The following is a 24,591-nucleotide window of genomic DNA, read 5'->3' as shown; positions in this document are numbered from 1 at the left end:
AGGGAGAGAAAAGAAACGTAATATCAAACTCAGGGATATGGGAACGTGTTTGTTTAATGGCAATAGCTTCCCTGAAGCACTGTGATATTTTTTAAAAATAAAAATTTAAAAAATTCTTAAGTTTTGATGTCAAATACTTTTCTTAGCATCTGTCACTTTTTCAGGGGCAAGCCTATTCTAATTTGATGAAACATAACCAACTCTCCTTTGGCTGTGCTAAGGTGGAACTGAAGTTTGGAAGTCCAGATCCCATTCCAAGCCGGGAATAAAATGGAGGCTAATTGAAAAGGTTATTTTTATTGGCGAACAGAAGCAATACCCACAACATGTAATTCTGGGTCAGCTTACAAAATGGAGCTGAGAGTGGGTGGGTTTTCATATGTTATTTGAGCTTCCTGTTCCTCTGTGAAAACATGTCCTTTAATATTCTAATGGCTATTGTCAGATTCCTGGCTGACAAGAGCCTGGGCTCGCTCTATAGGTAGAACGGGAAATGCAAATCCTAGGTTAGTGATGGCGAACCTTTTTTTCCTTGGGTGCCGAGTGTGGGTGGGTGCTATCGTGCACGTGCGTGTGCCCACACCCATAATTCAATGCCTGGGGAGGGCGAAAACAGCTTCTCCCACACCTCAGAGGCTCTCTGCAGGCTGGAAACGGCCTGTTTCCCAACTTCTGGTAGGCTAAGTAGGCTCATGTTTCACCCTCCCCAGGCTCCAAAGGCTTCCCTGGAGCTGGGAGAGGGTAAAAACGCCCTCCCCCACATCCCCCCAGAGGCTCTCTGGAACCAAAACTGCCCTCCCAGAGCCTCTGTGTGAGCCAAAAATCAGTTGGCCAGCACAAACATGCACGTTGGAGCTGAGCTAGGGCAACAGCTCCCGTGCCAGCAGATATGGCTCCGCGTGTCACCTGTGGCACCCATGCCATCACTCCTAGGTGTCTGTTTGAGTTAGATCTTATCGATCTTGTTGCTTATCTGGACTTTCTGACTGGCCCAGTCTTTTTGAATGGATAGTCAAATCTGTATTTCTAAAGCTGGCCTGAGTTGTCTTTGCGGCAGGGAAACTGGTGCTGATTTTTGCCTCAAGATAGATTTTTTAAAAAGATTTCTCCTTTAGGGAAAATATTCTAACCTGATTTTTTAATATTCCCCAAAATATTTCATTTTCTAGGAGGATGGGTGGATGCTGATTTTCTACAGTCCAAGGATAGGTTTAGTGCACCATATTGCAGCAGAAAAAGTTAAACTGATCTATCTAATGATTGCTCCATTTCTCAACTGATCCAAAATGAAATACGGATCAGTTTGTTTAATTAATTAATTACTTAATTAATTTGTCAAACATGTATAGGATAGTAGTAGTTTGTATAAACATAAGTAAAAGAGGATAGTAGGACAAGGGATGTTGGGCACAGTGGTACACTACAGAGGAATCATTGAGTCTGTCACCTGCACCTCTATAATTGTCTGGTTTGGTTCTGTAACCCAACAAGGTTGACATAGATTTCAGAGGATAATCAGAACTGCAGAAAAAGTAATTGCTGCCAACTGGCCTTCCATTGAGGATCTGTATTAGTGCATGAGTCAAAGAGGGCTCTGAAAATATTTACTGACCCTTGCATCCTGGACAAAAACTATTTCAACTCCTACCCTCAAAACGTCACTAAAGAGCACTGCACACCAAGACAACTAGACAAAGAACACTTGGCCAATAAAGAATTCTATTATGCACGCCCCTTACAGACCTCTTAGAAACGGGGAGAGGTCGACTGTAGACAATCTAAGGTTAAAGTTTTTGGGGTTTGGGGAAGAAAACATAGAATCAGGCAGTACTTTCCAGGCATTGATTACTCTCTCGAAGTCCTATTTTCTGCAAAAGAGTCTAGAGCGGTTTAAATTTAGTACAAGCAGATCGCAGACTCGCTTAAAGCAACACGACTGAAACTGGCTCCGAGGTCGAGAAGGAAGCGGGCTGAACTCAACTTTGCCGGCCAAAAGGACCAATGAACGCGTTTCTGCGCATGTATCATAGAGAAGTGAGCTAGAGCGGTCGGGGAGGATTCACATGGAAAGAACACAGTGATCATAAAAGCTCGATTACAAATTCACCCGGGACACTTCCTGTTTCCGGCTTTTGCTCCAGTCGTGCAGCGGCTTGGAGAAGGCGGAGCGGGCTAGACCTTAGAAACGGCGCGAGAGGAGGAGGGTTGCAGGAATAAACAGCATGGCAACGGCCGCGGTGAGCAACAGCCTCGTTTTCGTTCTAACCCTCTCCCCCCATCTCACGAGTCCCCTCTCATGGCGGGGCGAGGCCGTAGTAACCCCCGGGTGGGATGCATTCGTGCTCTTCCTCCCGATTCGCTCCCTTATAGAAAATGCGTGCTTCAGATGCTTTGGGTTACAGCTCGCATCATCCTCCGCCAGTCCGCGTGACAAAAGTGGGAATAGTAGTTCGGCTCTTTGGGATGTGACTGCATTTTGGGCGACTGGGGTATATTTTCCATATCGTGTAAATTGCATTTGTGTATAACTTTTTAACTCCCGAGAAGCATTTGCCTAGTTATGTTTCACCACTTGCCAGTTTGTCTTTTAAACTTTGTTAACTAAGATGGGATTCCTGCAATATTTAAAGCAATATTTATATATCTTACACTAAAGCAAGTTTAATGTAAAGAATGACATTAAACTGCCATGATTGTTTGCTCTGGCTGTCATGTTCACAAAGTCTTCAGTTTGTGTCCTTTCATTCAGTGACCATTTAAAGTTATGGTTGTGCTGAATTTTTAAAAAAATGTAGATCAGTTCTCAAAGTTTTCCTATGGTCATGTGATCACAGTCCAAGCACCTGTGTGGTCATCTTATGGCAGGAACTTTGCAGGGATCTGCGGTTATGTGATCACCATTTGCTATCTACCTGTCAGTTTCCCCACAAATAAACTCAATAGGAAAGCCGGCAGGAAAGGTCGGAAACAATAAAACAATGTACTGTACAACAATCTAATAATTTAAAAACACTAAAAACCCCATTATTAAAAGCAAACATGCACACAACCACACCATGCATAAACTGTATAGGCCCCGGGGGAGATGTCACAAATCCCCCATGCCTGACGGCAGAGATGGGTTTTAAGGAGTTTGCGAAAGGCAAGGAGGGTGGGGGCAGTTCTAATCTCCCGGGGGGAGGAGCTGTTCTTTTACAACTCAAACAGAACCTCTGGTGGTCCTCCCCTGCCTCTTGTAATTTGTGTGCAATCTGTGCTTGCCCTTTCTCAGCCTCCCAGCTCACATTCTTTACCTGCAACTCATACCTTTTTCTGCTTAGTGATTTTGTGTATCTTGGAGCTAGAAAGTATCAATGCAGTCACATGACATATACAATCATTGCTTGGCAACAGCAATTCCAATCCCAATTACCATCATAACCCAAGGACTACCTATATGTGCATTCACACAACTGCAACATTTATACAAAGGAATGCTGTAATTCATATAGTTACTGTATTGTATTTTTCAATTTTCCAGTCTGACCTTATTCACAGTACAATACTGCTTCAACTTGTCTTTTCTGTCTCTTTGCTCATCTTTCTTTTTTTCCTTCTTTCTATATTCCAATTACATTTTATTTTGTTCCATCCGTTCTGTTTCATTCCACATATATATATATTGATTATTTCATCAACTGCTTGATTGGGAGTCATGTTGGGTATTTTCCAACAACGTGATCTAATTATACAATATTTTGTGTTTGGAGTGATGAGATGACAAGATAATTCATATTTGTTATCTCAGTAGCTCAGTGTCTATAAAGATTGTCAGTCATTGTCAGTCAGTCATGTAAGCTTTTTTAGCTCTGACTGGATGATGGGGAATGGACACATTTATACTCCTTGCAAACAGCTGGTCATTTGCATTCTAGAAAACACCTTTGGGAGTTTATAGCTCATTCTGTGTTTGGATGCCATACAGTTACAGTATATATATATCACTTTATATGAGCTGTTTCCAAATGACAGATCCGTTTTGAAAGAGATAGAAAGAGCGATCCATTTTTCATCTATTTAACTGAAAAATTCAGACCAAACTGTTACTTATTGGAGATTTAGGACAGAAAAGTTTTGATATCTGAGTAACCTCATCATCATCTCTCTTCTCAGGCTACAAAAGTTCCTGAAATTCGCGATGTTACCCGGATTGAGCGTATTGGTATGTTTTCATTGCTGCCTTTTCCTAGAAACATTTCCAGTTTTATTCCTTTGGGGTAGTTTATTATTAAATCAAATAATGCTGACTCTAAGGACAGATTCTTTTATTTGTGATTTCCAAAAAAATGGACAAGTTATTTCCTTTATTTTGAGTAAGGAAAAGGAAACATTTTAGATAGATCTATAAATAAACTTAACTTATTAACTTCAGATGTCACCTTCCTCCATTTTTTAAAAGATTTTAAAAAAAATCTTACAAAATTCTCTCCACCTACTTACTTGAGGTTGCCTCATCAAGTTTGCATCATTACCTGTGGAAATTGCCCTTCCATTAAAAAATATTAAATAAAGCCTCCAGAAAATTGTCTGCTTCCAATATAGAGTGTCACCATGTTTTCAAATAATCTTTTTCTTTTATGTTCACAGGAGCCCATTCCCACATTCGAGGACTTGGCTTGGATGATACCTTAGAACCCAGACAGGTACTTGAGAAAATAATTTTCAAAAATGTTTTGGATTGATTGAAATTGGGAGAAGAAGAAGTTTGTTCAAGTGAGAGAGTAGAATAATTGGTGTAATAATTGAGTGAAATTTGGTGTTTAAATTTAAACTGCAAGAGAAGAAAAAATATTCATTAGCCAAATTATTCAATTAATTAGCTTTATCTGCTGATGTGTTTTTCAAACAAATGAATTTCATTATAAATAAATTCTCTTAACTTTTAAAGAATAGAAATATATCGAACATATATAAATGTTTATTCAGTTAAGAAAAAAACCATGTAAGTTATTTAGATAATTGTATTATACATATCCCATGACTGGCAGAGGGTGGTGGAGCTTGGTGTTATAACTTCAAATCTGAGTTGTAATTATCTTTTAGGAGGCCAGTCATAACTTCAAATGGTCACTGAGTAACCGATTTAAGGCAAAACTATTAATATGCACACACATACACACACACACACACACACAAGAGAGGTGTGGGTTTTTTGGTTATCAAAATAAAGACTGGTCAGCTCTAGATTAGATTTTTTGTGGTCGTTTTTATATACAAGTATAACATAAGTGAACTCACTACAATTTACTATTTGAATGTTTTCCAGGAAATTATTCATCAAAACTATTTCCTACGGTCATAAAAAATGAGTAGGACAGATAAAATCTGATTATAATTTTGCAATCTAAAATGCAGTCAATATAAGGTTAAATCTATAAACCTTTACATGCAGTATTTGAATAGAGTTAAACTGCATTTAGGAGAGATTAATAGGTTAAATGTGGGAATGCAGATATGAGAAATATGCTCTGTGAGGATTGAAACAAAGGAAAAGAAATATCTCCACTTATCAATTTTCCTCCCTTTTTCCTCCTCCCTGTTAGGTATCCCAGGGCATGGTAGGACAATTGGCTGCTCGTCGAGCTGCTGGGGTGATTTTGGAGATGATAAAAGAAGGCAAAATTGCTGGTCGAGCTGTCTTGATTGCCGGCCAGCCAGGGACAGGGAAAACGGCCATTGCCATGGGTAAGGGGAAATTCTAGAAGCCAGCAATGAGTTGCTGATATCTAATGGATCTATCAACATGAAGATTCCTCATTCTGAATCTGGCTGCATACTTTTTGTATAGTAACCATGCCCTTGTCTCTCCTCCAGGCATGTCCCAGGCACTGGGTCTTGACACTCCTTTTACAGCGATATCTGGAAGTGAAATCTTCTCTTTGGAGATGAGCAAAACTGAGGCACTAACTCAGGCCTTTCGACGTTCCATTGGTGTCCGCATCAAGTAAGTTTCCATGAATTAGTGTTGTCTGAGGACTGCTTAGGTCTACTGTTCCAATAGAAAGGACATTTCTCAAGGCCAGACAGTTAAACAATATGAGGAAGTCAACAGCAAGACTTCTTATATCTATGAAACACTTATACACTGATTTTAGCTTGTTAGCTGCAATTTTTTTTTTGTTCAATGACATTTTGGCAATTTCTTTGCAGTTACTCTGAATTAACTTGTAACTAGAATTATAGCTTTAGCTGTTTAAAAGGGCATAGAAATTTAATTAATAAATAAAATAAATAAGTAAGTAAGTAATAAAAAGGTTTCTTAACTGACTTTGAAATTATATTTCTACTTTTTATGCAACAGAAATGTAACGAGACCAATCTACCATATGTCCTCCTTCTTTATCCAATGACCATTTTAATGCTCTTTTTACAGGGAAGAAACAGAGATAATTGAAGGTGAAGTTGTGGAGATTCAAATAGATCGCCCAGCAACTGGATCTGTGAGTTGATGCTAGAATAGAACAATATGGGGGAAATGAAGTTGACTGTCTGCAATTGCCCAGTACTGGTTAAACTGTCCATAGAAGCATCATTGTTAAGGTCATGATCACTGAAAAATGTTGATTGCTCTCTTTGTGTTTCAGGGTGCTAAAGTTGGAAAGTTGACCTTGAAAACTACAGAGATGGAGACAATTTATGATTTGGGCACCAAGATGATAGAGTCACTGACCAAGGAGAAAGTGCAAGCTGGGTGAGTCCTGGGCAAAGAAAGGGAAAGAGTTGCGAAAGACAGCAACGGACACAGATGAAATGCAAGGGCTTGTACTAGATAGGCAGTGGCAAAGACTTGAAATGTTTGATTTGTCTGGTTTCTAGAGAGTTACTTTGTGAAAATCACTCAGTGAATTCCATAGTCAAGTACAGACTTGAATGTCAGTCTTTCTGCCCCGGTGCTTTTAACTCTTTGACGTCCGGTTCTCCAGCAGATATTGGGACGACTTATCAGTGCTATCATTGTGGTTAATGGAGATCATACAATGAGAAGCATGCATGTATTAAAGAAAAAGGATAACAGATAGAGAACAGAAAATAAGTTCATCCTTTAAAAAAAAATTCATTCTTTCAGTTCTGAGTAGAAAAGAGAAATTAGTTAGTACAGTGATCCCCCGGGGTATCGCGACCCCGATCATTGCGAACGGGCTAAATCGCGATTTTTAAACCCGGAAGTCAAAACACCATCTGCGCATGCGCACCCTTTTTTTATGGCCACGCATGCGTAGATGGCGCCGGGCAGATCAGCTGCTGGGCGGCTTCCCTGGGTCTTCCCCCTCTTGCTGGCGGGAGGGCGAAGCCCCCCCCAGCACCCGCTCGCCCGCCCTTCGCCCGGCCACCCGCCGTTCGCCCGCCCCGCCGTTCGCCCGGCTCGCCCGCCGTTCGCCCCGGGTTGGGGGGCTCGGGGGTTGCTGGAAAGCCCCCCCAGGCCGGCTCCGATCTTTTAAAACAGGCGCGCGGCTTCTACGCTGACTCCTGGCGAACTTCCCCGCTTTAGGAGTCAGCGGAGAAGCCCGCGCGCCTGTTTTAAAAGATCGGGAGCCGGCCTGGGGGGGGTTTTCCAGCAACCCCCGAGCCCGGGTTGGGGGGCTCGGGGGTTGCTGGAAAGCCCCCCCAGGCCGGCTCCGATCTTTTAAAACAGGCGCGTTGCTTCTCCGCTGACTCCTGGCAAACTTCTTCGCTTTAGGAGTCAGCGGAGAAGCCGCGCGCCTGTTTTAAAAGATCGGAGCCGGCCTGGGGGGGGCTTTCCAGCAACCCCCGAGCCCGGGTTGGGGGCTCGGGGGTTGCTAGAAAGCCCCCCCAGGTCGGCTCCGATCTTTTAAAACAGGCGCGCGGCTTCTCCGCTGACTCCTGGCGAACTTCCCCGCTTTAGGAGTCAGCGGAGAAGCCGCGCGCCTGTTTTAAAAGATCGCCAGCACCCCCCCCGGACCCCCAACCCGGGTTTGGGGGGCTGCTAGGAAGCCCCCCATTGCCGGCGGCGACGTTTTAAAACAGCCGCGCGGCTTCGCAACTGAGTCCCGAAGACAAACGTCAAAGGCGAACTTCCGCGTTTGTCTTCGGGACTCATTGGGAAGCCGCGCGGCTGTTTTAAAACGTCGCCGCCGGCATAGGGGGCTTCCTAGCAGCCCCCCAAACCCGGGTTGGGGATCCGGGGGGGGTGCTGGCAAGCCCCCCATGCCGGCGGCGACGTTTTAAAACAGCCGTGCCGCTTCCCAATGAGTCCCGAAGACAAACGCGGAAGTTCGCCTTTGATGTTTGTCTTCGGGACTCAGTTGCGAAGCCCGCGCGGCTGTTTTAAAACGTCGCCGCCGGCATGGGGGGGCTTCCTAGCAGCCCCCCAAACCCGGGTTGGGGGTCCGGGGGGGTGCTGGCAAGCCCCCCATGGCGCGGCGGCGACGTTTTAAAACAGCCGCGCCGCTTCCCAGCTGAGTCCCCTTCCCAGGAACCCCAATCTTCGGCTCCTCGCTAGCGCTGCGGAAGTAAAAACACCATCTGCGCATGCCCAGATTGTGTTTTTACTTCCGCAGCGCTACTTCACGAAAACCCGATCATTGCTAGGGGGTCCTGGAACGGAACCCTCGCAATGATCGGGGGATCACTGTACTTCTGATGTCATGGGAGACACTGAGTTTCTTCATGAGATGTCTTTCATTCAATGTTGAGTGGCAGGCCCAATCCAAAGTTACCTCTGTCTGTTTCTACAGGGATGTCATTACTATAGACAAGGCCACAGGAAAGATTACCAAACTAGGACGTTCCTTCACACGGGCCCGGGATTATGATGCAATGGGCTCTCAGGTATTGCCAGGGGGAAGAACGTAATTTTATGGGAGGCTACAAAGAGACTTAAGGTTTATTGTGGGGAGTGGGAGGCAGGGATTGTGATTTGAGATGGGTAGCTTTTACAGGCACTATAGACTGGCCAAGATGTGGAGGCTTTGCGTTGAAAGCAGAAGGTCTCCAATTTAGGCCCTGATAAAGAATCCTGGGAAGCAGGAACCAGAAAGGCAGTATCCTAGTTCCAGGAGAGTAGATAATGTTGGGTTTAGCTGGATGTTATGACAGTTTTATAAGTACAGTGATCCCTCGATTTTCGCGGGTTCAAACTTCGCGAAACGGCTATACCACGGTTTTTCAAAAAATATTAATTAAAAAATACTCCGTGGTTTTTTTCTATACCACGGTTTTTCCCACCCGATGACGTCATACGTCATCACCAAGAGTCACTTCTCTCTCTCTTTCTCTTTCTTTCCTGTCATTCTCTGCTTCAATCATTTTCTCATTTCTCTTTTTTCTCCCTTTTTCTATCATTTTTCTCTCTTTCTCTACCTTCCACTCTCCCCCCCTCTTGCTCTCTCTCTCTCTTTCTCCCTCTCCCTCTCTGTGAGAACGCCTGCCCCCACCTCTCCTGCAGCCCCCTCGCTGATAGCTGGGACGAAAGTGCTCTCAGCTAAGGGACTGTAAGAGGGGCGAGGCAGGCATTCTCAAAGCGCTCAGAGCGGCTACCGGCCGAATGAGGAGGATGAGAAGCCGTAGCCGCCAGCGCTGCTGCAGGAGGACCCGTGTCCGAAGAAAGCCGGTGAGAGAGGTGGATCGGGCGGGCGGGCGGGCGGTAGCGGCGAGGGGGGCCGGAGGCGCTGGGGGGGGGGCGGGAGCAGCCGACATTCAAAGCAATCTTTGCTGGCCTCCGCACTTTCGTCGCTCCCTGCCCTAATTTCAAGCCCGGCTCCTTGCGCTGCCTTGAAAAAGGGTGCGTGGGGGTAGTTTTTGGCTGTCCATAGCAAAAAGTGGTGTTTTTACTTCCGCACCGGTACTTTGCGGAAAGTCGACTTTCGCGGGAGGTCTTGGAACGTAACCCCCGCGAAAATCGAGGGAACACTGTATCCATTTTCTAGAAACTTTCTGCCTGAGCTCAGAATTACAGGGATGGGGTGGGAAGCAATAAATTAGTGAGGATTCAAGTTTAACTTCATTTGTCTTATTTAGACAAAGTTTGTGCAGTGCCCTGATGGAGAACTGCAAAAGCGAAAGGAAGTCGTGCATACAGTCTCGCTACATGAAATTGATGTCATCAATAGCCGAACCCAAGGATTTCTGGCGCTCTTTTCTGGTAGGAAAATGGAGTGGGAGAAAATGGAGACTATCAGACTCTGGTGTTTGGTATTTTCAGTCAAGGAAGGGGTCGTGGTTATTACATTAGATTCAAGATGCTATTTTTTTAAAAAAATATAATTTATTAATTTAATGAAAGAGGAAGGGGAAAGGGGGGAGTATAAAATCAAAAGGAGGGGAGAGGAGGGGAAAGGAAAATACAGGAACACAAGGACAAGGGGACACAATCTGAAGTTAGTTGGGGGAAAGATCAAAAGCAACATGAGAAAATATTATTTTACTGAAAGAAGTAGTAGTTCCTTGGAACAAACTTCCAGCAGACGTGGTAGATAAATCCACAGTAACTGAATTTAAACATGCCTGGGATAAACATATATCCATCCTAAGATAAAATACAGAAAATAGTATAAGGGCAGACTAGATGGACCATGAGGTTTTTTTCTGCCGTCAGACTTCTATGTTTCTATGTTTCTATTTATATTGGTTTTGAGAATAAGAATTGCAAAAAATTACAAAGATCCGTTATATTCCTTAACATATATATATACATTATTATACAACGATTCACATTATTACATTAGTTCTATTCATGTTTCGATCTTAGTTTACATTGCAATGAGCATCTTTATTATCTATACCTTATGTTGCTTGGTAAGTCTATTCGAAACATTTAAATATAAGATGCTAAGATACCATAAGATAGGGGCATCTCGTAATTCTTATAATTCTTCTAACCTTAATCCTGCGGAACATTTATTATTTTAAAAAATGTAAAAATTATGTTTTTGGCACTTTATATGCAGTGGACACCTAAGGATTGTGATATTACAGTAAGTGATAGATTACTCCGATACAATGGTATTTTACTGTATATTTTAGCAAGTATTGAAATTTTATCTGATAGATAGATATATGGGAAATGCATAATCTTCACCATTTACTTTTTTTCTTTTATTTATTTGCCCAAAAATACTTTGGGTAGTATTTTCAGAAATTATAATCATTGATTATAACTTACTAACTAAGAAAATATCTACCAATCCATAAAACAAAATGACTTTTTGAAACGACTGGGGGGGAGGGATAATTTTGCATTTCTAAAATAATTGCTTTTTAACATTAATATCTTTTTAACATATTAATAATGTTAATACATTTTAGTAACAAAAGAAGTAACAACAAAGGACAAATGATTCTTCTATATCAGTGATAGCGAAACTTTTTTGATTCACATGTCAAGAGTGTGTGTGTGTGTGCGTATATGCACATACTAGCGCATGCTTACATGCATGCCCTCCCCCACCGCGTGCACGTACACACCACTGTCTCTTGCACAGGCCTCACAACAGACTCCTGAAGCCAGCGGATGGTGAAAAATGGGCCCACAGACCAAATAGAATTTCAGAAACAACTTCTGTTTGGCCCATTGAAACGTTTTTTTCGCCATCCCCAGGCTTCAGGAGGCTTCCGTGAAGCCTGGGGAGAATGAAAACGGCCAAAAAGAAGGCCGAAAATGAACTGGCCAGCGCATACATGTGCATTGGAGCTGACATAGACCTCACGTGCCCTCTGATATGGCTCCGTGTGCCACCTCACCATCATAGTTCTATATTCTCTCCACTCTTAAATTAACATAGAGAGTTGATAAGTATGGTGATTCATGTTTCCTCTCATTTCTGATCCTATATTTCCAGGTGACACAGGAGAAATAAAGTCAGAGGTACGGGAGCAGATCAACGCAAAGGTAGCAGAATGGCGAGAAGAAGGCAAAGCTGAGGTGATCCCTGGGGTGAGTTATGCTCTATAGAATGCAGATTTTAATCTCCTGGGCATCTCCTACATTGTGTGGTCCTTACCAGCCATTTATTCTGGAACCAAATTAATGATGCTGCTGAAAAAAATAAATTTACAGCCAATTTTGAGCACTTCTGACTTTATAGTATCCCTCAGTCACTTGACCATTACTACAGTCAGTGTGCCTGATGCTTTACCTGTGGGTAACCTGTAGAGCAGAGAGAGTGGAAAAGAAGGGATTTAAAGAGAATAAGCCATTTATTCTTGCACACATTAAAAATAGTGCAATTGCACCAGCAGCAAGTAAGAGAGAAGGAAAGATTACCTACAGAAATCACTTGCTCCTCATTTGCTCCACAGAACAAAAAGATTGGAGAGGGAGGAATTTCAAGAGACTAAGTTGTTTTCACAATAAGAAAAATAATAATTCTCCCTTGAGCAGTTAGAAGGTCATAGGAGTGGTTATAGGCAAAAGTGAAAGGGGCAAATTTGGATGCCCTTGTGTCTTTCAGCCAGAAAGCACAGTGATGGTCATGTAATTTCCCACTTAGTAACTGCTTAATTTAGAAACATAGAAGACTGACAGCAGAAAAAGACCTCATGGTCCATCTAGTCTGCCCTTATACTATTTTCTGTATTCTATCTTAGGATGGATATATGTTTATCCCAGGCATGTTTAAATTAAGTTACTGTGGATTTATCCACCACGTCTGCTGGAAGTTTGTTCCAAGGATCTACTACTCTTTCAGTAAAATAATATTTTCTCATGTTGCTTTTGATCTTTCCCCCAACTAACTTCAGATTGTGTCCCCTTGTTCTTTTGTTCACTTTACTATTAAAAACACTTCCTTCCTGGACCTTAATTAACCCTTTAACATATTTAAATGTTTCAATCATGTCATGCATTATTTTACATTTGGAAACATTAAACTGCAGTTTCATTGCTTTGACCATTTATCTAGTAAAGCTAAATCATTTACCATATTACAGACGCCTCCAGGAATATCAACCCTATTGCATACTTTAGAGCAGGGGTCTCCAACCGCCGGTCCGCGGACCGGCACCGGGCCGCTGGGGGTTTTCAGCCGGTCCGCGGCGCCAGGGCCCCCTCGGCCTTTCCGCGCTGCCCACCGCCCGCCCGATTTGCCCCCTCTGCTCCTCTGCCACCTCCTGCCTTTCACCGCAGCTCCTCCCGCACCCGGAACGCACGCCCTGCCCGCCTCACATTTGCCGAGAGGACTTTCGCCCCGGGCTCTCAGCAAGGGGGCTGCATGAGAGGCGGGGGCCGGCGGAAGGTGATATTCAATGTCGGGGGCGCACGGGCGGTCTTGCGCGCGCTCCCTATCTCCCTGCTAGCCCACTCGGAATACTGTATTCAAAATAAGAAAAGCCTTCGCCGGCAAAGGCTTTTCTTATTTTGAATACGTATTCCGAGTGGGCTAGCAGGGAGATAGGGAGCGCGCGCAAGACCGCCCGTGCGCCCCCGACATTGAATATCACCTTCCGCCGGCCCCGCCTCTCATGCAAACCCCCTTGCTGAGAGCCCGGGGCGAAAGTCCTCTCGGCAAATGTGAGGCGGGCAGGGCGTGCGCGCGTCACCGCTGAGAAGAACGGAGAGAGAACGAGAGTGAGTGAAAGCAACAGACAGCAAGATAGAGAGAAAGTGAGAAAGAGAGAGTGAGAGAAAGGGGGGGAGAGAAAGAGATAGCAAGAGAGAGAGAACAAGAGAGAGAAAGAGCGTGAGAAACAAAACAAGAGAGAAAGAGAGAGAGAGAGAAAGCAAAAGAGACAGAAAGAAAACAAGAGAGAGAAAGTGAGAAGAAGAGAGAGAAAGAGGGGGAGAGAGAGAGAAAGAGAGAGGGGGGGAGAGAGAGAAAGAGAGGGAGAAAGAGAGGGAAAGGGGGGAGAGATAGCAAGAGAGGGAGAGAGAAAGAGAGAGGGAAAGGGGGGGAGAGAGGGGGGAGAGAAAGAGGAGATAAAGGAAGAGGAGAGAGAGAAAGGAAGAGAAAGAAAGAAAGAGGGATAGAAAGAGAGAGAGAGTGAGAGATGCTCAGTGAGCCTTTCTTTGAAGTTGCCTTTCTTTCTTTCTTTCTTTCTTTCTTTCTTTCTTTCTTGCTCTTTTTCTTTCTCTCTTTTACCTTTCCTTCCTCTATTTCTTTTCTTTCTCCTTCCTACCTTCTTCCCTCCCTCCCTCCAGTCCTTCCTCTCTTACTCTCCCCTTTCATAAGTTTCCTTGCTTCCTTCCTCTGTTCCTGTCCCTTCCCTCTTTCCTTCTTTCTTCCTTCCTTCCTTCCTTTCCTCCCTTCCTTTCCTCCCTCCATTTCTTGCTTTCCTTTTCCTTCCTCCCTTCTTTCCTCCCTCATTCCCTTCTTTCACTCCTTCCTCTCTTACTCTCCCCTTTCACACCTTTCTTTGCTTCTTTGCACCCTTCTTCTGTTCCTGTACCTTCCCTCTTTCCTTCCTTCCTTCCCACCCTCCGTCCATTCATTCACCCATTCCTCTCTTGATCGCCCCTTTTACGGCGCCGCTGACAGCTAGCTCCCCCCCCCCCCACCGGGCCATGGAAAACTGGTCTAGTTGAAAGCCGGTCCCTGGTGCAAAAAAGGTTGGGGACCTCTGCTTTAGAGTCATCGGCAAATAGGCAAACATTCCCTACCAAACCTTCCCCTATGTCACTCACAAACATATTAAAAACATATTAAAAAGAATAGGACCCAGGACAGACCCTTGTGGCACACCGCTTGTAACCTGTCTCTGCTCAGAATACTCGCCATTAACAATAACTCTCTGATGTCTATGCTTCAGCCAGATGCAAAACCATTCAGGGATTAAGTCCAATCTTCACTAATTTATCTATCAGCTAAGTAAAGTGTTAAGAAGAAAAGTTAAAAGTTAAGAAGATTAAGTGAGGACTACTCGTATTTTATCTCTGATTTAAAAGTTCTGGAAGGGTAAACCTTCTCCCATGTAATATTTCCTCTCTCCCTCTTCTATAGGTTCTCTTCATTGATGAAGTCCATATGCTGGATATTGAGTGTTTCTCCTTCCTTAACCGAGCTCTGGAGAGTGACATGGCACCTGTCCTCATCATGGCCACCAATCGTGGCATAACCAGGTTGGCATCAGGTGTTTCAGTGTGTAGCTAAAATATTTCATTATGGACATATGCATTAAAAGCCAGCTTCTACAGTACCCAGAGTCTATGAACTCTAGGCAGTAGTCCTCTTCTTTGCCCCGCATAATTGATTGTCTTTCTCATGAGGTTGATAGGCTCATTAGGACTCTGAAATTATAGTAATGCCTATTTCCATGATGGTGAACCTATGACATGCATGCCACAGGTGGCATGCAGCACCCTCTATATGGGCACACAAGCTATCGCCCCAGTTCAGTGTGTGTGCATGTCTCCCGCCAGTCAGAAGTGGGACATGTGCAGGGGGGCGGTGCACATGTGAGGGGTGCGCACATATTTCATTTTGGGGGTTTAGGTGCACATGTGCGAATGCACTTTAGGCACTCAGTCCGCAAAGTCATCATTGATCTATATGGATCTTTACTTTCTTTCACTGAGAAGACAATGAGATATTGATAAACAAGGATGCAGTTGAAAGAAATATTATACGTGATCCTACTGCATTGTTGAGTGGAGAGCTGTTATAAAGTACAGTGGTACCTCATCTTACGAACGCCTCTTCTAATGAACTTTTCAAGATACGAACCCGGTGTTTAAGATTTTTTTGCCTCTTCTTCCGAACCATTTTTACCTTACGAACCCAAGCCGCTGCTGCTGGGATGAAGGGGTTTCTTTTTTTCCCCTTTTTTGAAGAAAGAAAAGGGAGGGGCGGCTTGGAGGGGAAAAGACTGCATTAACAAAAGTAGAACAGCGTGCTTGCAGGCGCTGAAAGGGTGTCTTTTGAAGAAAGAAAAGGGAGGGGCGGCTTGGAGGAGGAAAGACTGCAGAGAACAGCCACAGAAAGAAAAGGGAGGGGCGCCCCCCTTGCCTTCCTTCCTTCCCACTCACCCTTTAGCCTAGCCTTGCTTCTTCCACCCGCCCCCTTTAGCTGCTCCTCCCTGCCCTCTGTTCGCCTCCCTTCTAAAGTTTGGGATTTTCCTGAAGGATTTGCACGCATTATTTGCTTTTACATTGATTCCTATGAGAAACATTGTTTCGTCTTACGAACTTTTCACCTTACGAACCTCCTCCTGGAACCAATTAAATTCGTATCATGAGGTACCACTGTATTAGATATGGTGGATGTTTTTAGTAAAGTCATCTAAGATTGTATAAAAACTATTCTTTTCAAGTAGTGACTTTTAATGGGATAATAATCAAACAAAAGTGAATGTGATAACAAATGCTGAAGATGTACTTATATTCATTAAAGGTGCAGGAGGAAAATGTGTTGTCCAAGGGTGAGCTCCTAGCATTAGATCTACCTGCTATCCTTCCTACTGCCTTGTTAGTCCTGTGGTCCCCCTCATCAACTCTTTTCCTTGCAATGCAGGATTCGTGGCACCAACTATCAAAGCCCCCATGGCATTCCTATTGACCTGCTGGATCGTATGCTGATTATTTCAACCTCTCCATACAGTGATAAGGAAACCAAGCAAATATTAAAAATCCGGTGAGGAGAACATCAGCTTCTGCCCTGATACATATTGCCTGTATCACAAGAGATCCCTTCCGAACTACAATAATAGTTTATTTTTCTACTTGGGATGAGGAATTGTTATGCTGATCATCATTTTTTTAGGTGTGAAGAGGAAGATGTCGAGATGAATGAAGATGCCTACATAGTACTAACCCGCATTGGTTTGGAGACCTCCTTGCGGTACGCCATCCAGCTCATCACAGCAGCCAACTTGGTGTGTCGCAAAAGAAAGGTAAGTTCAGACGTGGTATGGTATAACAGTGTCTTCTGGACAATGGTTTCTGACAATGGACCGTACAACTGCTCAAGGTCTTTAGATTGCTAAGAAAATTCTACTGTTCTTCTCAACCTCATCTGCAATAAAAATAAATAAATAAATAGATCAGGAAGAGTTTCAAATTTTTTTGCTCCCGGTTCGGTGGCTGTGGATGGGTGGGCATATGACTGAGTGGGCATGGCCAACGTGACATCACTCATGCCCACGCCCAGTCATATGACATCCCGCCCTAGTCACGCCCACAGGAAAAGATAAGAACGTTTTTGGAATTTCTACCTATCTACCCCCACCCTCTTTTCTCCTGTCACCCCCCTGTTTCCCCTCCTTTAGCAGCCCCGGCTCCTCTTCCCCTCCCACCATCGCCTCTTTGTTCATCTGTTTACTTTCTGCAGTGGCTGGTCCAGAATCTGGAAGGTAAGCTGGCTGGGGGTTTTGGCGGCTTCCGGCCAGCTGTTATAACTGCAAGTACAGCGATACCTTGTCTTACAAACTTAATTGGTTCCGGGACGAGGTTCTTAAGGTGAAAAGTTTGTAAGACGAAACAATGTTTCCCATAGGAATCAATGGAAAAGCGATTAATGCGTGCAAGCCCAAAATTCACCCCTTTTGCCAGCCGAAGCGCCCGTTTTTGCGCTGCTGGGATTTCCCTGAGGCTCCCCTCCATGGGAAACCCCACCTCTGGACTTCTGTGTTTTTGCGATGCTGCAGGGGAATCCCAGCATCGCAAAAACGAGTGCTTCGCTGGCAACGGAAGTCCGGAGGTGGGGTTTCCCAGCGAAGGGATCATCAGTGAAATTGCAGCATCACAGAAACACCAAAGTCCTCGAAACCCCACCTCCAGACATCTGTGTTTTTGCACTGCTGGGATTCTCCTGAGGCTCCCCTCACTGGGAAGCCCCACCTCCGGACTTCCATTGCCAGCGAAGCGCCCGTTTTTGCATTGCTTGGATTCCCCTGCAGCATCACAAAAACACGGAAGTCCGGAGGTGGGGTTTCCCAGCAGCAGCGGTGGGTTTGTAAGGTGAAAATAGTTTGTAAGATGAGGCAAAAAAATCTTAAACTCCGGGTTTGTATCTCGAAAAGTTTGTATGACGAGGCGTTTGTAAGATGAGGTATCACTGTACTGGAGGTCACGGAAAAAGCTGCTGCTGTGCCATCGCCATGTTCTTTGTTCATGCACATCTCATTGGGCTTGTAAGGCAATGGGATGCGCATGCACAAAGAACATGGTGGTGATGAACATGGGCGGGGCAAGCGACCGGGGGGACCGATTTGGAGTCATGGCCAGCCGGCTATTGATACCGGTTCAGTGACCTCGGACAAATGTCTGCTAATGATTTGCACAAATCGGCATGAACTAGCTGAATACCACCTCTGATCAGGAACTATTGAAAGTTATTTCACTGTTTATGGACAGCTTTAAAAATTTCCCATACATTGGTGAGATTAAAAGTTTGTTAATAAAAGCTTTTTATTCATTTTTTAAAAAGTTTATTAATAATAACTGAAAGTCATAAAACAAAGACAAGTTGAAAATTTGGAATGCAGTTATAATTTTGAAGTTTTGATGGCTGTATACTGAATCCCAAAAACTCTTTCTGGCTTCTTCCTTTTATCCAGAGATTCAGACATGTAGAAGAGAATTTGCATTGCTTGCTTCTTGAACCAAAATCAGCAGTTTTCCACATATTTTTTTATATTTCTAACAAACTGAAAATCTTACCTGAATAAACTAGGTTAGAATGCCAAAAGAATCAGTGTGGGAAATGTTTGTGATATCTTCTTGATTGCAATGGCTCCTGAAGTCTAGATTCTCATGAATTTTATAATTTCCCAACAAAGTTGACAAATCCATCCACGTTGGTTATCCCCATGTTGGTAACTGTCTTACACCTTATTTTTCTTGGCTGATTTGTGCAAGTTGCAGATTCTCCTTACTCAACATAAATACTGTACGTGACTATCCATCATCATTAACCTATGACAATTATTCCATATCTTCACAATAATTACGGTATACCTATGATGGAGAGTGCGATCACGAGCAGAACAGTTTAACTACATTAATGGGGATCCTTTTCACGGGTTGCTACCTGTGTGCTAAGAATACTTTTTCCTTTCATGTCCTCAGGGAACAGAAGTTCAGGTTGATGACATCAAGCGTGTATACTCCCTGTTCCTGGATGAGTCACGCTCCACTCAATACATGAAAGAATATCAAGATGCTTTTATGTTTAATGAACTCAGTGAGTAAAAGTATGAGCAAAAAAATATTTATTTATTTATTTATTGGATTTGTATGCCGCCCCTCTCCGGAATACCAAAATCATCTTCCCTTATAGCAGCCTTTTTTCCTAATGGCAACATTTATAGTTTGTGCTGTAATGCTTGAGGTTTTTTTTTTTAAAAAGCAACGTGCTAAATGAACTATCAAAAGTAAATTATGGTAATTTGTTATATTTATTTATTTATTTAATTTATTTATTTATTGGATTTGTATGCCGCCCCTCTCCGTAGACTCGGGGCGGCTAACAACAGTGATAAAAACAGCATGTGACAATCCAATATTAAAACAGCTAAAAACCCTTGTTATAAAACCAATCATACATGCAGACATACCATGCATAAATTGTAGAAGCCTAGGGGGAAAGAATATCTCAGTTCCCCCATGCTTGACGGCAGAGGTGGGTTTTAAGGAGCTTACGAAAGGCAAGGAGGGTGGGGGCTATTCTAATCTCTGCCGGGAGTTGGTTCCAGAGGATTGGGGCCGCCACAGAGAAGGCTCTTCCTCTGGGTCCCGCCAAACGACAGTTTAGTTGACGGGACCCGGAGAAGGCCCACTCTGTGGGACCTAACTGGTCGCTGGGATTCGTGCGGCAGAAGGTGGTCCCGGAGATAATCTGGCCCGGTGCCATGAAGGGCTTTATAGGTCATAACCAACACTTTGAATTGTGACCGGAAACTGATCGGCAACCAATGCAGACTGCGGAGTGTTGGTGTGACATGGGCATATTTAGGGAAGCCCATGATTGCTTTCGCAGCTGCATTCTGCACGATCTGAAATTTCCGAACACTTTTCAAAGGTAGCCCCATGTAGAGAGCATTACAGTAGTCGAGCCTTGAGGTGACGAGCCTTGAGGTGATGAGTGACTGTGAGCAGTGACCCCCGATCCAGATAGGGCCGCAACTGGTGCACCAGGCGAACCTGGGTAAACGCCCCCCTCGCCACAGCTGAAAGGTGTTTCTCTAATGTGAGCTGTGGATCAAGGAGGACGCCCAAGTTGCAGACCCTCTCTGAGGGGGTTAGTAATCCCCCCCCCCCCACAGGGTACTGGATGGACAGATGGAACTGTCCTTGGGAGGCAAAAGCCACAGCCACTCTGTCTTTTCAGGGTTGAGTTTGAGTCTGTTGACACCCATCCAGACCCCAACAGCCTCCAGGCACCGGCACATCACTTCCACTGCTTCACTGACTGGACAAGGGTGGAGATGTAAAGCTGGGTATCATCTGCATATTAATGATATCTCACCCCATGCCCTTGAATGATCTCACTCATTCTATTGAAATTAAACCTTAATTTATTTGCAATTGATTTGTAAACATGCATACAAATTAATTGCAAACAACTGAGCTTTCTAACTCCAGCCAGGCCACCAAAGGTTAGGACTTCACATCCTGTGTTTGTTGTTCTTTTACAGTAATGTGGATGATTGAAGATGTACCAAGCTTTTCCATAGCAAAGGACCATCCTGTTATAGTTTGTCTGCCAGAAAGTATGAAAGCTGCTAAACAGAATATGAAATAGGATTATAGAATAAAATAATACAAGATGTAGATTGACAAATATGGGCACTTTTTATTCTAGTGCTGTTTACTTGGCCATTGGTCTTGACTGCTGGAGGCTTCCTAATATAGAAACATAGAAGACTGACGGCAGAAAAAGACCTCATGGTCCATCTAGTCTGCCCTTATACTATTTCCTGTATTTTATCTTACAATGGATATATGTTTATCCCAGGCATGTTTAAATTCGGTTACTGTGGATTTACCAACCACATCTGCTGGAAGTTTGTTCCAAGGATCTACTGCTCTTTCAGTAAAATAATATTTTCTCATATTGCCTTTGATCTTTCCCCCAACTAACTTCAGATTGTGTCCCCTTGTTCTTGTGTTCACTTTCCTATTAAAAACACTTCCCTCCTGAACCCTACTTAACCCTTTAACATATTTAAATGTTTCGATCATGTCCCCCCTTTTCCTTCTGTCTTCCAGACTATACAGATTGAGTTCATTAAGTCTTTCCTGATACGTTTTATACTTAAGACCTTCCACCATTCTTGTAGCCCGTCTTTGGACCCGTTCAATTTTGTCAATATCTTTTTGTAGGCGAGGTCTCCAGAACTGAACACAGTACTCCAAATGTGGTCTCACCAGCGCTCTATATAAGGGGATCACAATCTCCCTCTTCCTGCTTGTTATACCTCTAGCTATGCAGCCAAGCATCCTACTTGCTTTTCCTACCGCCCGACCACACTGCTCACCCATTTTGAGACTGTCAGAAATCACTACCCCTAAATCCTTCTCTTCTGAAGTTTTTGCTAACACAGAACTGCCAATGCAATACTCAGATTGAGGATTCCTTTTCCCCAAGTGCATTATTTTACATTTGGAAACAGTAAACTGCAGTTTCCATTGCTTTGACCATTTATCTAGTAAAGCTAAATCATTTACCATATTACAGACCCCTCCAGGAATATCAACCCTATTGCACACTTTAGAGTCATTGGCAAATAGGCAAACCTTCCCTACCAGACCTTCCCCTATGTCACTCACAAACATATTAAAAAGAATAGGACCCAGAACAGACCCTTGTGGCACACCGCTTGTAACCTGTCTCTGCTCAGAATACTTGCCATTAACAATAACTCTCTGATGTCTATGCTTCAGCCAGCTTGAAATCCACTGAACTATCCAGGGATTAAGTCCAATCTTCACTAATTTATCTATCAGCTCTTTATGTGGAACCGTATCAAAGGCTTTGCTGAAGTCCAGATAGGCAATATCCACGGCACCACCTTGATCCAACACCTTTGTGACATAGTCAAAGAAATCAATGAGATTAGTCTGACATGATTTGCCTTCAGTAAAGCCATGCTGATTTGGGTCCAATAAGTTATTGTTTTTAGGTGCTGATTTATCCTCTTTTTGAGTAGAGTCTCCATCATTTTAACTACAACTGATGTCAAGCTAACTGGCCTGTAGTTACCAGCTTCTTCTCTACTGCCCTTCTTGTGGATAGGCACAACACTGGCCATTCTCCAATCCTCAGGAACATCTCCTGTTAACAGGGATAGGTTAAACAAATCAGTCAGGGGGGTAACAATGACAGATCTGAGTTCTTTAAGAACTCTGGGGTGGATGCCATCTGGACCCATGCCTTATTTATCTTTAATCGTTCAAGTTGTTCTAAGACATCGGCTTCTAAGATACAATTATTTTGTAAAAATAATTCTGTGATTATGTGGGAACTTCATAGAGTTGAAACAAGTCCCCTTAAACATCTTTATTTGTTTAGGATGATCTCACGCTCGTCCCCCAAATCTTCTTAACAGAATTTCTACATCATGTTTTATTTTTATTTTTCAGAAGGAGACTCTATGGATACATCATGATGACATTTAAGTACCCAAAGCAGACGGGAGTGTGGATTATTCCTTTAGAGTCCGTAAGGAGTTGGGCAGCCTGCAAATCGCAAAAAATAAAATAATAAAAAATAAAAAAATAATAAATGTTATTACTTTTTATACAAATAAAATTGAATTTACTGAATTTCTGGTTGCTTTGAATTGGGAAACAAAAATCACATATTTAGTGTTAATAACTGCTTCCTACATGCCTTTACTGTGCTGTAATTGATATCCATTATAGCATTGCTTATTGATATGTAAATATTTATTTATTTATTTATTTATTTATTTATTTATTGGATTTGTATGCCGCCCCTCTCCAGAGACTCGGGGCGGCTAACAGCAACAATAAAGCAGTGTACAATAGTAGTCTCATGTTAGAAACAATTAAAAACCCATTAATATAAAAAAACCAAACATACATACATACATACCATGCATAGAATTGTAAAGGCCTAGGGGGGAAGAGGGTCTCAATTCCCCCATGCCTGACAGCAGAGGTGGGTTTTAAGCAGCTTATGAAAGGCAAGGAGGGTGGGGGTGCTTTCCTCAAACAGAATTAAGTCTATTAAATTCTACAAGCTTTTTCTTCCTGTGATACAACATTTTGACTCATAAAAGGATTATTATGTACAACGAGGAAGCAATTATTTTGCTGATATTATCATTTCCTCTTCTTCTTTTCCCCAAACTATAGCCCATATTGTTTAGGTAGAGAGATTTACAAGAAAAGACAAAAGCAGTTTGATTTGCAAAATTTTATTTCAGGTATCTTCTGGAAAAAAGTCATTATAGGAATGTCTTTGTCTCCTTTTAAAGTTTCAATCAATTACAAAGTGTGACCAACAGAAAGAACTTAGGTATAAGTGTGCCTTCTCTCCGAAAAACAAAACAATACAACAACCGTGTTCAATATTATGTAGCTGACTCATCCTTCTGAAAACTGCCGGTAAAGTGATTCCAATTTGGAGTCTGTAAACTGAGGCACAAAATTAATCTTGAGAATTTCAGAGAAGCCCTCCTCGAGGGATGGTTCCACATACTTACTCCTGTCAAAAAGAAAAATAATAATTAAGTAGTCCCCCGGGTTGAGAATATTTGCAGAGCTCTGTTTAATCATAATGTTGGATTTTTGCAAGAATGAAAAGTGCCTAAAAAAACTGCCTGAGGAAATTGAAAAGTTGATAATGACAACCTTATGACCTATTGGGTCGTTCTTTGTTCCAGACGTAATATTGGCTTAATTGTAATATCCCTCCCCCCCCTTCACAGGAGGCCCAATCAAATCTCTTCCTTGTCTGCCCCTGCAGGTGGCAAATGAAACAAAGGAAGCCATAAACTCTGAGGAAAACGGCACCCCATTCCAGTGTGTCCCAAAGGGCCCCTCCTTCCAGGGAGCAAGAGGCTTACTCTTACAGTTAACATTTCCCTGAAAATAAGACGGGGTCTTATTTTCTTTTGACCCCCCCTCCAAATATGACCGTGGCCTTATTATCAAGGGATGGGTGGCGAGATGCACATCTTACTGGAGCCTGGCAGCTCTGTTGCATCTCTCAGCCGGTCTGTAGAGAGAATCACCTTGCACAGTGAAGAAAAACTTTACAAGTGTGAGGAATTAACAACTACTCACACTCGCGAGATGTTAGAAACATAGAAGAAACAGAAGTCTGACGGCAGAAAAAGACCTCCTGGTCCATCTAGTCTGCCCTTATACTATTTTCTGTATTTTATCTTAGGATGGATATATGTTTATCCCAGGCATGTTTAAATTCAGTTACTGTGGATTTATCTACAACGTCTGCTGGAAGTTTGTTCCAAGGATCTACTACTCTTTCAGTAAAATAATATTTTCTCATGTTGCTTTTGATCTTTCCCCCAACTAACTTCAGATTGTGTCCCCTTGTTCTTGTGTTCACTTTCCTTTTAAAAACACTTCCCTCCTGGACCTTGTTTAACCCTTTAATATATTTAAATGTTTCGATCATGTCCCCCCTTTTCCTTCTGTCCTCCAGACTATACAGATTGAGTTCATTAAGT

The 24,591-nt window shown here is 43.1% G+C and overlaps 2 protein-coding genes across 6 annotated transcripts in view; one reads left to right on the top strand and one right to left on the bottom strand.

Moving 5' to 3' along the window:
• RUVBL2 (RuvB like AAA ATPase 2) overlaps positions 1 to 22,696 on the top strand; it is a 615,067-nt gene extending 592,371 nt beyond the window's left edge. Inside the window, exons 1-15 of one of the 4 annotated variants that reach the window (XM_070728959.1) lie at positions 2,042 to 2,237; positions 4,153 to 4,201; positions 4,627 to 4,682; positions 5,583 to 5,724; positions 5,854 to 5,983; positions 6,413 to 6,479; positions 6,624 to 6,730; positions 8,736 to 8,829; positions 10,018 to 10,141; positions 11,838 to 11,932; positions 14,934 to 15,052; positions 16,443 to 16,562; positions 16,692 to 16,821; positions 18,998 to 19,112; positions 22,514 to 22,696. In XM_070728959.1, coding sequence (XP_070585060.1) covers positions 2,223 to 2,237; positions 4,153 to 4,201; positions 4,627 to 4,682; positions 5,583 to 5,724; positions 5,854 to 5,983; positions 6,413 to 6,479; positions 6,624 to 6,730; positions 8,736 to 8,829; positions 10,018 to 10,141; positions 11,838 to 11,932; positions 14,934 to 15,052; positions 16,443 to 16,562; positions 16,692 to 16,821; positions 18,998 to 19,112; positions 22,514 to 22,539 — 1,389 coding nt within the window. In that variant the 5' untranslated portion in view covers positions 2,042 to 2,222 and the 3' untranslated portion in view covers positions 22,540 to 22,696. Of the gene's footprint in view, positions 1 to 2,041; positions 2,238 to 4,152; positions 4,202 to 4,626; positions 4,683 to 5,582; positions 5,725 to 5,852; positions 5,984 to 6,412; positions 6,480 to 6,623; positions 6,731 to 8,735; positions 8,830 to 10,017; positions 10,142 to 11,837; positions 11,933 to 14,933; positions 15,053 to 16,442; positions 16,563 to 16,691; positions 16,822 to 18,997; positions 19,123 to 22,513 lie in introns of those variants that run through there. The other 3 variants (XM_070728961.1, XM_070728962.1, XM_070728963.1) reach the window with 3 other exon arrangements.
• Positions 22,697 to 23,297: 601 nt separating this feature from the next.
• PNKP (polynucleotide kinase 3'-phosphatase) overlaps positions 23,298 to 24,591 on the bottom strand; it is a 30,388-nt gene continuing 29,094 nt past the window's right edge. For both annotated transcript variants that reach the window (XM_070728957.1, XM_070728958.1), the window contains exon 17: positions 23,298 to 23,603. In XM_070728957.1, coding sequence (XP_070585058.1) covers positions 23,483 to 23,603 — 121 coding nt within the window. In that variant the 3' untranslated portion in view covers positions 23,298 to 23,482. The remainder of the gene's footprint in view (positions 23,604 to 24,591) is intronic.

The sequence above is a fragment of the Erythrolamprus reginae genome, chromosome Z (assembly GCF_031021105.1).
Source record: "Erythrolamprus reginae isolate rEryReg1 chromosome Z, rEryReg1.hap1, whole genome shotgun sequence".
NCBI lineage: Eukaryota > Metazoa > Chordata > Lepidosauria > Squamata > Dipsadidae > Erythrolamprus > Erythrolamprus reginae.
This window is presented reverse-complemented; position numbering and strand designations above follow the sequence as displayed.